This window comes from Dendropsophus ebraccatus, chromosome 8, assembly GCF_027789765.1.
Source record: "Dendropsophus ebraccatus isolate aDenEbr1 chromosome 8, aDenEbr1.pat, whole genome shotgun sequence".
NCBI classification, from domain to species: Eukaryota; Metazoa; Chordata; class Amphibia; order Anura; family Hylidae; genus Dendropsophus; species Dendropsophus ebraccatus.
Window position 1 is genome coordinate 1403701 of NC_091461.1, and position 16336 is coordinate 1420036.

General features: G+C 51.9%; 1 protein-coding gene across 1 annotated transcript in view; it reads left to right on the plus strand.

The window, feature by feature from the left end:
• Positions 1 to 16336, plus strand: part of RNF20 (ring finger protein 20) — a 63322-nt gene that overhangs the window by 44389 nt on the left and 2597 nt on the right. Inside the window, exons 16-19 of the mRNA XM_069979574.1 lie at positions 5575 to 5787; positions 13596 to 13721; positions 14102 to 14242; positions 15953 to 16054. Coding sequence (XP_069835675.1) covers positions 5575 to 5787; positions 13596 to 13721; positions 14102 to 14242; positions 15953 to 16054 — 582 coding nt within the window. The remainder of the gene's footprint in view (positions 1 to 5574; positions 5788 to 13595; positions 13722 to 14101; positions 14243 to 15952; positions 16055 to 16336) is intronic.

Genomic DNA, 16336 nt, shown 5'->3' on the forward strand with positions numbered 1-16336 from the left:
GTCCCTTGGTCTGGTTCAGTATGCAACACAATCATGGGGAAGACTGCTAGCAGATGTCCAGAAGGCCGTCATTCACACACTCCACAAGGAGGGGAAGCCACAAAAGTTCATTGCTAAAGAAGCTGGCTGTTCTCAGAGTGCTGGATCAAAGCATATTAATGGAAAGTTGAGTGAAAGGAAAGTGTGGTAGAAAAAGGTGCCGTAGCAACCAGGAGAACCGCAGTCTTACAGGATTGTAACCAAAATGCCATTCAATGCCATGGGAGAGATTCACATAGAGTGGCCTGCTGCTGGAGTCAGTGCTCCAAAAGCCGCTACCACATCCAGATGTCTGCAGGACATGGGCTACAAGTGTTGCATCCCATGGGTCACTCCTGACCAATAAACAAGGCCAGAAGTGTCTTATCTGGGCCAAGGAAAAGAAGAACTGGACGGTGATCAGTTATCCAAGGGGCTGATCTCAGATGGAAGTAAATTCTGCATTTCATTTGGAAATCTTGGTCCCAGAGTCTGGAGGAAGAGTGGAGAGTCCCAATCCAAGCTGCTGGAGGAAGAGTGAAGAGGCCCAATCCAAGCTGCTGGAGGAAGAGTGAAGAGGCCCAATCCAAGCTGCCGGAGGAAGAGTGGAGAGGCCCAATCCAAGCTGCCGGAGGAAGAGTGGAGAGGCCCAATCCAAGCTGCCGGAGGAAGAGTGGAGAGGCCCAATCCAAGCTGCCGGAGGAAGAGTGGAGAGGCCCAATCCAAGCTGCCGGAGGAAGAGTGGAGAGGCCCAATCCAAGCTGCCGGAGGAAGAGTGGAGAGGCCCAATCCAAGCTGCCGGAGGAAGAGTGGAGAGGCCCAATCCAAGCTGCCGGAGGAAGAGTGGAGAGGCCCAATCCAAGCTGCCGGAGGAAGAGTGGAGAGGCCCAATCCAAGCTGCCGGAGGAAGAGTGGAGAGGCCCAATCCAAGCTGCCGGAGGAAGAGTGGAGAGGCCCAATCCAAGCTGCCGGAGGAAGAGTGGAGAGGCCCAATCCAAGCTGCCGGAGGAAGAGTGGAGAGGCCCAATCCAAGCTGCCGGAGGAAGAGTGGAGAGGCCCAATCCAAGCTGCCGGAGGAAGAGTGGAGAGGCCCAATCCAAGCTGCCGGAGGAAGAGTGGAGAGGCCCAATCCAAGCTGCCGGAGGAAGAGTGGAGAGGCCCAATCCAAGCTGCCGGAGGAAGAGTGGAGAGGCCCAATCCAAGCTGCCGGAGGAAGAGTGGAGAGGCCCAATCCAAGCTGCCGGAGGAAGAGTGGAGAGGCCCAATCCAAGCTGCCGGAGGAAGAGTGGAGAGGCCCAATCCAAGCTGCCGGAGGAAGAGTGGAGAGGCCCAATCCAAGCTGCCGGAGGAAGAGTGGAGAGGCCCAATCCAAGCTGCCGGAGGAAGAGTGGAGAGGCCCAATCCAAGCTGCCGGAGGAAGAGTGGAGAGGCCCAATCCAAGCTGCCGGAGGAAGAGTGGAGAGGCCCAATCCAAGCTGCCGGAGGAAGAGTGGAGAGGCCCAATCCAAGCTGCCGGAGGAAGAGTGGAGAGGCCCAATCCAAGCTGCCGGAGGAAGAGTGGAGAGGCCCAATCCAAGCTGCCGGAGGAAGAGTGGAGAGGCCCAATCCAAGCTGCCTGAGGTCTAGTGTGAAGTTTCCACTATCAGTGATGGTTTGGGGAGCCATGTCATCTGCTGGTGGAGCTTCACTGGGTTTCATCAACACCAAAGTCACCGCTGCTGTCTACCAGGACATCTTAGAGCTCTTCATGCTTCCTTGTGCTGGAAAGATTTTTGGAGATGGAATTTTCCTCTTCCAGCAGGATTTGGCAGCTGTCCACACGGCCAAAAGTCCCAATCCCTGGTTACTAACCACAGCATCACTGGGCTTGATTGGCAGCAAACTCTCCAGACCTTCACCCCATAGAGAATTTATGGGGTATTGTCAGGAGGAAGATGGAAGACACCAGAGCCAACAATGCAGACGAGCTGAAGGCCGATATCACAGCAACCTGGGCTTCACTAACCGCTGTGCAGTGCCATCAGCTGATCGCCTCCATGCCACATTGCCGCATTAATGCCGTCATTCATGCAGAAGAAGCCCGACCAAGTATTGAGGTACTTTACTGTACAGACTTTTTATTTGGTCGACATTTCTGTGTTAAAACCATTTTTTTTTCAGTTGGTTTTATATAATCTCATTTTCTGAAATACTGACTTTTGGGTTTTTCTTGGCTGTAATCCATAATCATTAACCTTACCAGAAATAAACGTGTGAAAAAGTTCACTCTGTATGTAATGTATATCCTCACTAGAGATGAGCGACCCTGGAGCAGCTGGAGTCGATCCGAACCCGAACTTTCAGCATGTGATTAGCGGGGGCTGCTGAAGTATGATAAAGCTCTAAGGCTATGTGGAAATCATGGATATAGTCATTGGCTGTTTCCATGTTTTCCAGACAACCTTACAGCTTCATCAAAGTTCAGCAGCCCCCGCTAATCTTTTTTTTTTTTTTTTTTTTTTTAATCTTTATAAAGTTTATTTGACATAAATAGAATTCACAATACAAACCACCTAGCTCTCGTCCCAAAATCAGGACAATCGCACATATACAAATCTTATTTCCCCCAATACATCATCAGAAATAATTGTAATATCATAGAAACAAATCCTCCCCTCCCCCATAACCCCCCCCCCCCCCTACCAGCCACAGAACGAGAGAGACAAAGGAAGAAAAAAAAAAAAAAAAAAAAAAAAAAAATCACCACTTCCCCCACAACCGCTTACACTTATCCTCTCTACTCCTAATACCCCTAGCCTCCCACCAATCATACCTTTTGATCACATTCACTTGACTTATCCACTCCTCTATCCAGTTTCTCAAGATTACCAATCTTGCCAAGAACAGTACTTTGACCAAAAGATTTCCCTCTAACTGTAATTCCGGTTTTTCCCCCAAAACTGCCACCTCTAATGTGAGTTGCCCTTTACAGATACCTTTATTATCCAGGACTTCCATTACTCCTATCCAGTATTCTTTAATCTTAGAACATAACCAGAACATATGGGTCAGATCTGCCTCCCCCTCTCCACATCTATCACAGCATGAGCTCTCCCGGACTCCCACCTTGTGCAAAAACAATGGTGAATAATGAACTCTGTGCAGTATTTTAAATTGTATAAGTTTATATTCAGGATTCTGTGATACTCTATTAACACTCTTAAGCATACCCTTCCATCTAGATTCTGAAAGTGATCCACACACCCTCTCCCATTTAGCCTTAAGGGCGGGCACCCTTAATTCATATCTTTCTTCCAGTAATATTGTGTACACCCGTGAAGGAAGCCCCTTCCCTTTTGTCAAAGCCATAACTTTTTCCATTCCTTCATTACAGAAAATAAAAAAACTCTCTTTATTACGTGTTCTATTAACTGCGTGTTTTAATTGTGCATAAAAAAATCTATTTTGCCAGGTATCTACATAACCTATAAAGAGATCTTCCCATTTCCTGAGAAGACCTCCCTCAAAGAAAAACTGTACTTTACTATGTCCAAACTCCTTCCAAAACTTCTGATTAGAAAGTTCCTCAAATTCAGGGAAGTTAATATTATTCCACAGCTCCGTACATGCCAAGCTCCCTCTAACCTTACAAACCTTCTTAATTTCCTGCCAAATCTTGTGAGTTAATGTGCCAAAAAAATCTACACCCTTTGAAAAAACCTGTAAACCACCTGACTCTAATCTTTCAAAGATCCCCAGTTCCCTATTTTTCATACAGTTTAAGAAACACCAACTTGACTCCTTATGGGTAATAATATAGGCAAACTGAAAAGCCAAAAAATATAAAAAGAAGTCCGGGAGAGCAAAGCCGCCCCAATCCATCCTAGGGCAGAACCGACCATACCGAAGCCTTACCCTCTTTCTTCCCCAAATCAGTCTGTTAAGCAATATCTCAATCTTCCTAAACCACTTAGTAGGTATCCAAATTGGTGAGGCGGCCAAAAAAAAATTTATCTGAGGGAGAAGGACCATCTTGATAAGCGCCATCCTCGCCGACATCGATATAGGGAGACTAGACCACACCGCTACCTTCTTCTCTATTCTTTCTACCAGAGGCTTAATATTATGTTTCAAAAAATGAGAGGGATCCACCGCCGCCAGTACCCCTAAATACTCAAGACCCTCCCCCATCTTGCAGACTTTCAGATTACAAAAGCCGTCCCCTAGGTCTCTATCCAAAGGCATAATGAACGACTTGGTCCAGTTTATCGACAACCCCATTAGATTGCCTAACCCCCCAAAATCCTCTATTATGCCCGGAAGATTCACACCGGGGTCGACGACAAAGAGGAGCAAGTCGTCCGCGTACATAAGTATTTTTTCCTTATCTCTCCTCAAACCGAAGCCCCTAAATTTACCACATGACCTTATCCATTCCGCCAAAGGCTCGATGTACAGAGCAAATAACAAAGGGGACAACGGGCACCCTTGTCTAGTCCCTCTATGAATACTAAATTGTGGAGACACCCTACCATTAATGAGGAGTCTACCCAAGGGCTGCCTATACATCACCTGAATCAATTTTATAAATTTAGCACTAAAGCCAAAATGCTCGAGGGTCTTCCATAAGTATGCCCATTCTACCTGGTTGAATGCTTTACACGCATCCAATGCTACAACAGCTCTGTCCCCCTCAGCTGGAATTTGCATATTCAAGTACATCCTCTTTATGTTATTAAATACTGTACCCCCGCTAATCAAATGCCGAACGTTCGGGTTCGGATGGACTCCAGCATGCTCCAGGGTCGCTCATTGCTAATCCTTACTATGGCTCCCCGCACTGCCCCTCTTAGGAGAGGAGGGGTATTACACAGCAGCCATTGATATCAGTGAGCTGTGTCGTGGCTGGATGTGCTGTATATCCTCACCATGGGATCCCTGCACTGCTCCCTCAGGACAGGAGGGGTATTACACCGCAGCCATTGATATCAGTGAGCTGTGTACTGGCTGGATGTGCTGTATGCCTCACTATGGGCTCCCTGCACTGCCCCCTCAGGTGAGGAGGGGTATTACACAGCGGCCATTGATATCAGTGAGCTGTGTACTGGCTGGATGTGCTGTATGCCTCACTATGGGCTCCCTGCACTGCCCCCTCAGGTGAGGAGGGGTATTACACAGCGGCCATTGATATCAGTGAGCTGTTTACTGGCTCGATGTGCTGTATATCCTCACTATGGGCTCCCTGCACTGCCCCCTCAGGTGAGGAGGGGTATTACACCGCAGCCATTGATATCAGTGAGCTGTGTACTGGCTGGATGTGCTGTATGCCTCACTATGGGCTCCCTGCACTGCTCCCTCAGGTGAGGAGGGGTATTACACAGCGGCCATTGATATCAGTGAGCTGTGTACTGGCTGGATGTGCTGTATGCCTCACTATGGGATCCCTGCACTGCTCCCTCAGGACAGGAGGGGTATTACACAGCGGCCATTGATATCAGTGAGCTGTGTACTGGCTGGATGTGCTGTATCCTTTATTGAGGCTTTAGTAGTATTGTAGTATGTTCTTCTGCCTGTCAGGAGGAGGAAGCGCTGCTGTCGGAGATGGATGTCACCGGGCAGGCATTTGAGGACATGCAGGAGCAGAATATCCGCCTGATGCAGCAGCTGCGGGAGAAGGACGACGCCAACTTCAAGCTGATGTCAGAACGGATCAAATCCAACCAGATCCACAAACTACTGAAGGAGGAGAAGGAGGAGCTGGCGGATCAGCTGCTCACCCTGCGCACACAGGTACCGCACCAGGCGCCCTCACCACTAATGGCCGCTACAATCCATTTACGTCTAGTAGGCTGCCTTTACACAGAGAGATTTATCTGACTGATTTTTGAAGCCAAAGCCAGAGGAGAAATCTCAGTCTTTCCTTCATGACCTGTTCACCGTTTATAGTCTATTCCTGGCTTTGGCTTCAAAAATCTCTGTGTGTAAAGGCAGTCTAAGATAAAGCCGTGATATCCGGTGTGTGATCCATAGAGCTGCGACTGCTGATGGGGGTGGCAGGAGGTCACATGGTGTAATAGTATAATAATAGTGTAACGTGGTAGAATAATAGCCTAACATGGTGTTTACTGTAAGACTGTAACATGTAAGTCACAGCATTACGCCTACGGTTTTTTTGGCTGTTGGGGGGGGGGGGGGCTGCTTTTACCTATTTTTATGTCTATGGTGGGTCGGGATCTTGCTGTTGCTCCACATCTGCACTGCTTTCCCTGCTAGACATGACATTGGGCCAGGTCATTCACTTCACCACCTCCTCTTCCACTACCAACAGTCTTGTCATCATCACATCCACCTCACCATCATCACCTGGAGATGGCGGATTCTCCAGTGTTTGGGCATCAGTACACACAATATCCTCAGATACCTCCTGCAAATCTGGCTGGACTTGCGAGGAGTCCAATTCAGGAAAAGGACCAGAGAAGAGCTCCTGGGAGTGGGCAAGGGTGGGATCACTCGTTTGGTAACATTGGACAGGGTGGGAGGAAGGAGAGTCAGAGTGACGCTGCAGTCCCGACTTTTGGCTATGGACGAGACTGGACTGTGTGGATGACTGGGTGGTCGACAGTTGACTGGGACCATTATCCGCTATTTATTTGACCACCTGCTCCTGCTGCTTTGGCTTCAACCGCGGAGTACATCAACCTAACTGGCCTATGAAGCCTGAGCGTAATCCTGGCTGCCCCTCAGCAGCAGCCATTGTTTCCCCAGCCGCTTGCCCGTGGCTTGTGCCTGCACCATGGTTTCCACGCCCCGTCCGTTTGTGCTAGCCTTCCACATTGCAAAAGTTCTAACTTGGCACAAAGTTCCAGGATATATGTGTCTGTGTTGCAATTAGCTATAATCTGTCCAGAAAACAACTGAGCCAACACTGGCGTATACTGGAGGTATGGCGGCAGCAGATACATAAACATAGCGCAGAGCGCGATAAGGTGTCCTGCACTGATATGGATGTAACATGAAATAGGCCAACACAGGTGTATACAGGAAAATTATACCCTGCCTGCCTGCCCAGGGAGCTGATGTCTGGTAGACTGTGCCCTGTATGGGATGTGTAGTGGCCCTAAGAAAGGCTTGGGGGGTCTTAACTGACTAAAATCTGTGAAAATCCTTTCTGTCCCTACTCCACGATCTCTCCCTGAGATTCTCCGGCAACAATTAGAATGTAGGAGCAAATAGATCCAGTGAAGGTTAATCTGAATACACCCCAGCTGCCTGCCTGAATACACCCCAGCTGCCTGCCTGCCTGAATACACCCCAGCTGCCTGCCTGCCTGAATACACCCCAGCTGCCTGCCTGCCTGAATTCACCCCAGCTGCCTGCCTGTCAGAATACACCCCAGCTGCCTGCCTGTCAGAATACACCCCAGCTGCCTGCCTGTCAGAATACACCCCAGCTGCCTGCCTGTCAGAATACACCCCAGCTGCCTGCCTGAAAAAACACCCCAGCTGCCTGTCTGTCAGAATACACCCCATCTGCCTGCCTGTCAGAGTACACCCCAGCTGCCTGCCTCTCATAATACACCCCATCTGCCTGCCTGTCAGAGTACACCCCAGCTGCCTGCCTCTCATAATACACCCCAGCTGCCTGCCTGTCAGAGTACACCCCAGCTGCCTGCCTGTCAGAGTACACCCCAGCTGCCTGCCTGTCAGAGTACACCCCAGCTGCCTGCCTGTCAGAGTACACCCCAGCTGCCTGCCTGTCAGAGTACACCCCAGCTGCCTGCCTGTCAGAGTACACCCCAGCTGCCTGCCTGTCAGAGTACACCCCAGCTGCCTGCCTGAAAAAACACCCCAGCTGCCTGTCTGTCAGAATACACCCCAGCTGCCTGCCTGCCTGAATACACCCCAGCTGCCTGCCTGCCTAAATACACCCCAGCTGCCTGCCTGCCTGAATACACCCCAGCTGCCTGCCTGAATACACCCCAGCTGCCTGCCTGCCTGAATACACCCCAGCTGCCTGCCTGCCTGAATACACCCCAGCTGCCTGCCTGCCTGAATACACCCCGCCTGCCTGCCTGAATACACCCCAGCTGCCTGCCTATCAGAATACACCCCAGCTGCCTGCCTGAAAACACCCCAGCTGCCTGCCTGAATACACCCCACCTGCCTGCCTGCCTGAATACACCCCAGCTGCCTGCCTGCCTGAATACACCCCAGCTGCCTGTCTGTCAGAACACACCCCAGCTGCCTGCCTGAAAAAACACCCCAGCTGCCTGCCTGTCAGAGTACACCCCAGCTGCCTGCCTGCCTGAATACACCCCAGCTGCCTGCCTGCCTGAATACACCCCAGCTGCCTGCCTGCCTGAATACACCCCAGCTGCCTGCCTGCCTGAATACACCCCAGCTGCCTGCCTGCCTGAATACACCCCAGCTGCCTGCCTGCCTGAATACACCCCAGCTGCCTGCCTGCCTGAATACACCCCAGCTGCCTGCCTGTCAGAATACACCCCAGCTGCCTGCCTGAAAAAACACCCCAGCTGCCTGTCTGCCTGAATACACCCCAGCTGCCTGCCTGAATGTATTCCAGCTGCCTGCCTGAATACACCCCAGCTGCCTGCCTGTCTGAATACACCCCAGCTGCCTGCCTGCCTGAATACACCCCAGCTGCCTGCCTGCCTGAATACACCCCAGCTGCCTGCCTGAATACACCCCAGCTGCCTGCCTGCCTGAATACACCCCAGCTGCCTGCCTGCCTGAATACACCCCAGCTGCCTGCCTGCCTGAATACACCCCGCCTGCCTGCCTGAATACACCCCAGCTGCCTGCCTATCAGAATACACCCCAGCTGCCTGCCTGAATACACCCCAGCTGCCTGCCTGAATACACCCCAGCTGCCTGCCTGCCTGAATACACCCCAGCTGCCTGCCTGCCTGAATACACCCCAGCTGCCTGTCTGTCAGAACACACCCCAGCTGCCTGCCTGAAAAACACCCCAGCTGCCTGCCTGTCAGAGTACACCCCAGCTGCCTGCCTGCCTGAATACACCCCAGCTGCCTGCCTGCCTGAATACACCCCAGCTGCCTGCCTGCCTGAATACACCCCAGCTGCCTGCCTGCCTGAATACACCCCAGCTGCCTGCCTGCCTGAATACACCCCAGCTGCCTGCCTGCCTGAATACACCCCAGCTGCCTGCCTGCCTGAATACACCCCAGCTGCCTGCCTGTCAGAATACACCCCAGCTGCCTGCCTGAAAAAACACCCCAGCTGCCTGCCTGCCTGAATACACCCCAGCTGCCTGCCTGAATGTATTCCAGCTGCCTGCCTGAATACACCCCAGCTGCCTGCCTGTCTGAATACACCCCAGCTGCCTGCCTGCCTGAATACACCCCAGCTGCCTGCCTGCCTGAATACACCCCAGCTGCCTGCCTGCCTGAATACACCCCAGCTGCCTGCCTGCCTGAATACACCCCAGCTGCCTGCCTGTCAGAGTACACCCCAGCTGCCTGCCTGTCAGAGTACACCCCAGCTGCCTGCCTGTCAGAGTACACCCCAGCTGCCTGCCTGAATATACCCCAGCTGCCTGCCTGAATACACCCCAGCTGCCTGCCTGTCAGAATACACCCCAGCTGCCTGCCTGCCTGAATACACCCCAGCTGCCTGCCTGAATATACCCCAGCTGCCTGCCTGAATATACCCCAGCTGCCTGCCTGAGTACACCCCAGCTGCCTGCCTGTCAGAGTACACCCCAGCTGCCTGCCTGTCAGAATACACAGCAGCTGCCTGCCTGTCAGAATACACAGCAGCTGCCTGCCTGTCAGAATACACAGCAGCTGCCTGCCTGCCTGAATACACAGCAGCTGCCTGCCTGCCTGAATACACCCCAGCTGCCTGCCTGTCAGAATACACCCCAGCGGCCTGCCTGCCTGAATACACCCCAGCTGCCTGCCTGAATATACCCCAGCTGCCTGCCTGAATATACCCCAGCTGCCTGCCTGAGTACACCCCAGCTGCCTGTCTGTCAGAGTACACCCCAGCTGCCTGCCTGCCTGAATATACCCCAGCTGCCTGCCTGCCTGAATATACCCCAGCTGCCTGCCTGAATATACCCCAGCTGCCTGCCTGAGTACACCCCAGCTGCCTGCCTGTCAGAGTACACCCCAGCTGCCTGCCTGTCAGAATACACAGCAGCTGCCTGCCTGTCAGAATACACAGCAGCTGCCTGCCTGTCAGAATACACAGCAGCTGCCTGCCTGTCAGAATACACCCCAGCTGCCTGCCTGAATACACCCCAGCTGCCTGCCTGTCAGAATGCACCCCAGCTGCCTGCATGTCAGAGTACACCCCAGCTGCCTGCCTGAATATACCCCAGCTGCCTGCCTGAGTACACCCCAGCTGCCTGCCTGTCAGAGTACACCCCAGCTGCCTGCCTGCCTGAATACACCCCAGCTGCCTGCCTCTCAGAATACACCCCAGCTGCCTGTCTGTCAGAATACACCCCAGCTGTCTGCCTGTCAGAAGCTGATGTGTAGGTAGCTGGCCGATTTACTGTATATGTGTAGGTACAAGGTGCTCTGCTGTGTATACTTGTAGTAGCCCTAACAAGGGACTTTGGGGTCTTTCCTGCCTACAATTAGCTAAATCCTGACTGTCCCTACTCTAGGATCTCTCCCTCACTACCTTAAACATTGTGTCTGACTCTGGAGGTCACATGAGTAAGCCAGCCAATGACTGTAGACGCTGTTGTTGGGATGCCAGCGTGCTCCTTGGGCCTCTCAAATCACCAGACCCCAAACCCCCACCCCCACACATATAGTTATTGACTAAAAAAAGGTGCCAGGGAAGGTGGGAGGAGGAACAAATTTTTACTGCTTTTTCGGTCAGATGCTCGATCTGAATTGATTGTTTTGAATAATGTAGTACTCCATCCAGTAGCTACTCACTCATCTCTACTAATATTGTAGCATTTAGAGGTAGTGTGTATCACTCAGTGATACACTACTATTATTATTATACTATTATAACATTGGGGGGTAGTGTGTATCGCTCAGTGATATAATATTATAATAATAATAGTGTAACATTGGGGGGTAGTGTGTACCGCTCAGTGATATAATAGTATAATAATAGCCATGTAGAGGAAAGATGAGGGCACTCACCATATGTTGTGATCTTCTTCCTTTATTTCGTCCTTATACGTGCATAAAAATTGCTGGATACATCGGGCTTAGCGTGGACGCCAGACACCCACCAGACAGGTCTGTAGAAGCGCGCATGCGCGTGAAACAGCTGTTACCCGATCTGGTGGGTGTCTGGCGTCCACGCTAAGCCCGATGTATCCAGCAATTTTTATGCACGTATAAGGACGAAATAAAGGAAGAAGATCACAACATATGGTGAGTGCCCTCATCTTTCCTCTACATGGCTGTTTGAATTCGACGTATACTTAACTCTGTAGTGAGCACCAACCAGTGATCAGTCCTCCTAAACTTATTCACCCGTGGGATCCCATATCGTGAGCCGAGTCAGAGCAGTGCCGGGGGCTGGTTGTTTTTCTAGAAGCTTGTAGTATAATAATAGTGTAACATTGGGGGGTAGTGTGTACCGCTCAGTGATATAATAGTATAATAATAGTGTAACATTGGGGGGGTAGTGTGTACCGCTCAGTGATATAATAGTATAATAGTGTAACATTGGGGGGTAGTGTGTACCGCTCAGTGATAAAATAGTATAATAGTGTAACATTGGGGGGGTAGTGTGTACCGCTCAGTGATAAAATAGTATAATAGTGTAACATTGGGGGGGTAGTGTGTACCGCTCAGTGATATAATAGTATAATAGTGTAACATTGGGGGGGTAGTGTGATCCGCTCAGTGATATAATAATAGTGTAACATTGGGGGGGTAGTGTGTACCGCTTAGTGATATAATAGTATAATAATAGTGTAACATTGGGGGGGTAGTGTGTACCGCTCAGTGATATAATAGTGTAACATTGGGGGGGTAGTGTGTACCGCTCAGTGATATAATAGTATAATAGTGTAACATTGGGGGGGTAGTGTGTACCGCTCAGTGATATAATAGTATAATAGTGTAACATTGGGGGGGTAGTGTGTACCGCTCAGTGATATAATAGTATAATAGTGTAACATTGGGGGGGGTAGTGTGTACCGCTCAGCGATATAATAGTATAATAGTGTAACATTGGGGGGTAGTGTGTACCGCTCAGTGATAAAATAGTATAATAATAGTGTAACATTGGGGGGTAGTGTGTACCGCTCAGTGATATAATAGTATAATAATAGTGTAACATTGGGGGGTAGTGTGTACCGCTCAGTGATATAATAGTATAATAATAGTGTAACATTGGGGGGGTAGTGTGTACCGCTCAGTGATATAATAGTATAATAATAGTGTAACATTGGGGGGTAGTGTGTACCGCTCAGTGATATAATTGTATAATAGTGTAACATTGGGGGGTAGTGTGTACCGCTCAGTGATATAATAGTATAATAATAGTGTAACATTGGGGGGGTAGTGTGTACCGCTCAGTGATATAATAGTATAATAATAGTGTAACATTGGGGGGTAGTGTGTACCGCTCAGTGATATGATAGTATAATAATAGTGTAACATTGGGGGGTAGTGTGTACCGCTCAGTGATATAATAGTATAATAGTGTAACATTGGGGGGGTAGTGTGTACCGCTCAGTGATATAATAGTATAATAATAGTGTAACATTGGGGGGGTAGTGTGTACCGCTCAGTGATATAATAGTATAATAATAGTGTAACATTGGGGGGTAGTGTGTACCGCTCAGTGATATAATAGTATAATAATAGTGTAACATTGGGGGGTAGTGTGTACCGCTCAGTGATATAATAGTATAATAGTGTAACATTGGGGGGGTAGTGTGTACCGCTCAGTGATATAATAGTATAATAGTGTAACATTGGGGGGGTAGTGTGTACCGCTCAGTGATAAAATAGTATAATAGTGTAACATTGGGGGGGTAGTGTGTACCGCTCAGTGATATAATAGTATAATAGTGTAACATTGGGGGGGTAGTGTGTACCGCTCAGTGATATAATAATAGTATAATAGTGTAACATTGGGGGGGTAGTGTGTACCGCTCAGTGATATAATAGTATAATAATAGTGTAACATTGGGGGGGTAGTGTGTACCGCTCAGTGATATAATAGTATAATAGTGTAACATTGGGGCGGTAGTGTGTACCGCTCAGTGATATAATAGTATAATAATAGTGTAACATTGGTGGGTAGTGTGTACCGCTCAGTGATATAATAGTATAATAATAGTGTAACATTGGGGGGTAGTGTGTACCGCTCAGTGATATAATAGTATAATAGTGTAACATTGGGGGGGTAGTGTGTACCGCTTAGTGATATAATAGTATAATAATAGTGTAACATTGGGGGGTAGTGTGTACCGCTCAGTGATATAATAGTATAATAATAGTGTAACATTGGGGGGTAGTGTGTACCGCTCAGTGATATAATAGTATAATAGTGTAACATTGGGGGGTAGTGTGTACCGCTCAGTGATATAATAATAGTGTGCGGGGCGGGGGGTTCCGCTCTCAGGTGGACGCTCAGCTGCAGGTTCTCAGGAAGTTGGAGGAAAAGGAGCATCTACTACAGAGCAGCATCAGCACCGGGGAGAAGGAGCTAACCCTGCGTACCCAGGCCCTGGACCTCAGCAAGCGCAAGGTAACCGCACTCTGTGACACTACACCTATCCCCCCATGTGACACTACACCTCCTATCCCCCCCTCCCCCATGTGACACTACACCTCCTCTCCCCCCCTCCCCCATGTGACACTACATCTCCTATTTCCCCCTCCCCCATGTGACACTACACCTCCTCTCCCCTCCTCCTCCATGTGACACTACACCTCCTCTCCCCTCCTCCCCCATGTGACACTACATCTCCTATCCCCCCCTCCCCCATGTGACACTACATCTCCTATCCCCTCCTCCCCCATGTGACACTACATCTTGTATCCCCCCCTCCCCCATGTGACACTACACCTCCTATCCCCCCTCCCCTATGTGACCCCGCCTCCTCTCCTCCTCTCGCCCCCCCTCAGGCCATGGACGCTTCCCAGCAGGCAGATGAGCTCCGCGTTCAGCTTGAACTGTCTCAGAAAAAGCTGCAAGACCTTCGGGTGGAGATTATAGAGAACACTGCGAGCCGGGAGAAGGACGCCTTCAACTACAAGAGAGCGCAGGTGAGACAGGATTACAGCACCGTGTGACCGGGGGGAGGGGTCACAGCATATAGGGGAGCAGTACAGGGCCGTGTGACCGGGGGGAGGGGTCACAGCATATAGGGGAGCAGTACAGTGCTGTGTGACCGGGGGGAGGGGTCACAGCATATGGGGGAGCAGCACAGCGCCGTGTGACCGGGGGGAGGGGTCACAGCATATAGGGGAGCAGTACAGCGCCGTGTGACCGGGGGGAGGGGTCACAGCATATGGGGGAGCAGTACAGTGCTGTGTGCCCGGGGGGAGGGGTCACAGCATATAGGGGAGCAGTACAGCGCCGTGTGACCGGGGGGAGGGGTCACAGCATATGGGGGAGCAGTACAGTGCTGTGTGACCGGGGGGAGGGGTCACAGCATATAGGGGAGCAGTACAGGGCCGTGTGAGCGGGGGGAGGGGTCACAGCATATAGGGAACAGTACAGGGCCGTGTGAGCGGGGGGAGGGGTCACAGCATATGGGGGAGCAGTACAGTGCCGTGTGACCGGGGGGAGGGGTCACAGCATATGGGGGAGCAGTACAGGGCCGTGTGAGCGGGGGAGGGGTCACAGCATATAGGGGAGCAGTACAGGGCCGTGTGAGCGGAGGGAGGGGTCACAGCATATGGGGGAGCAGTACAGTGCCGTGTGACCGGGGGGAGGGGTCACAGCATATGGGGGAGCAGTACAGTGCCGTGTGACCAGGGGGAGGGGTCACATGTCAGCATATGGGGGAGCAGTACAGCAGTGTGTGACTGGGGGGAGGGGTCACAGCATATGGGGGGGGGGGCAGGAAAGCACCGTGTGACCGGGGGGAGGGGTCACAGCATATGGGGGAGCAGCACAGCGCTGTATGACCGGGGGGAGGGGTCACAGTATATGGGGGGGGCAGGAAAGCACTGTGTGACTGGGGGGCGGGGTCACAGCATATGGGGGAGCAGCACAGCACTGTATGACCGGGGGGAGGGGTCACAGCATATGGGGGGGGGGGGCAGGAAAGCACCGTGTGACCGGGGGGAGGGGTCACAGCATATGGGGGAGCAGCACAGCGCTGTATGACCGGGGGGAGGGGTCACAGTATATGGGGGGGGGGGGGGGCAGGAAAGCACTGTGTGACCGGGGGAGGGGTCACAGCATATGGGGGAGCAGTACAGCACTGTGTTACCGGGGGGAGGGGTCACAGCATATGGGGGGGGCAGGAAAGCACTGTGTGACTGGGGGGAGGGGTCACAGTATATGGGGGGGGAGCAGCACAGCACTGTATGACCGGGGGGAGGGGTCACAGTATATGGGGGGGGGGGCAGGAAAGCACCGTGTGACCGGGGGGAGGGGTCACAGCATATGGGGGAGCAGCACAGCGCTGTATGACCGGGGGGAGGGGTCACAGTATATGGGGGGGGGGGGAGCAGCACAGCACTGTATGACCGGGGGGAGGGGTCACAGCATATGGGGGGGGGGCAGAAAAGCACTGTGTGACCGGGGGAGGGGTCACAGCATATGGGGGAGCAGTACAGCACTGTGCTACCGGGGGGGAGGGGTCACAGCATATGGGGGGGGCAGGAAAGCACTGTGTGACCGGGGGGAGGGGTCACAGCATATGGGGATGCTGGGTGGGGGGTCCCATGTGTCAGAGCGGTGGGGGTGCTGTGGGAGGCAGGGGGGGGGGCTCGCTCTCCATTGAGGTGTCGCTCTCTCGGCAGGAGGACATCTCTCGTCTGAGGAAGAAACTGGAATCTACCAAGAAGCCGGATCTGGTGCCGACCTGTGACAAGATCCTAATGGAGGAAATCAAAGAGTGCAAGGTAATGAATGACCACCACCAACAGTGGGCGCTCCACCTCACACTGTATAGAGAGGCTAGGGGGGCGCTCCACCTCACACAGTATAGAGAGGCTAGGGGGGCGCTCCACCTCACACTGTATAGAGAGGCTAGGGGGGGCGCTCCACCTCACACTGTATAGAGAGGCTAGGGGGGGCGCTCCACCTCACACTGTATAGAGAGGCTAGGGGGGCGCTCCACCTCACACTGTATAGAGAGGCTAGGGGGGGCGCTCCACCTCACACTGTATAGAGAGGCTAGGGGG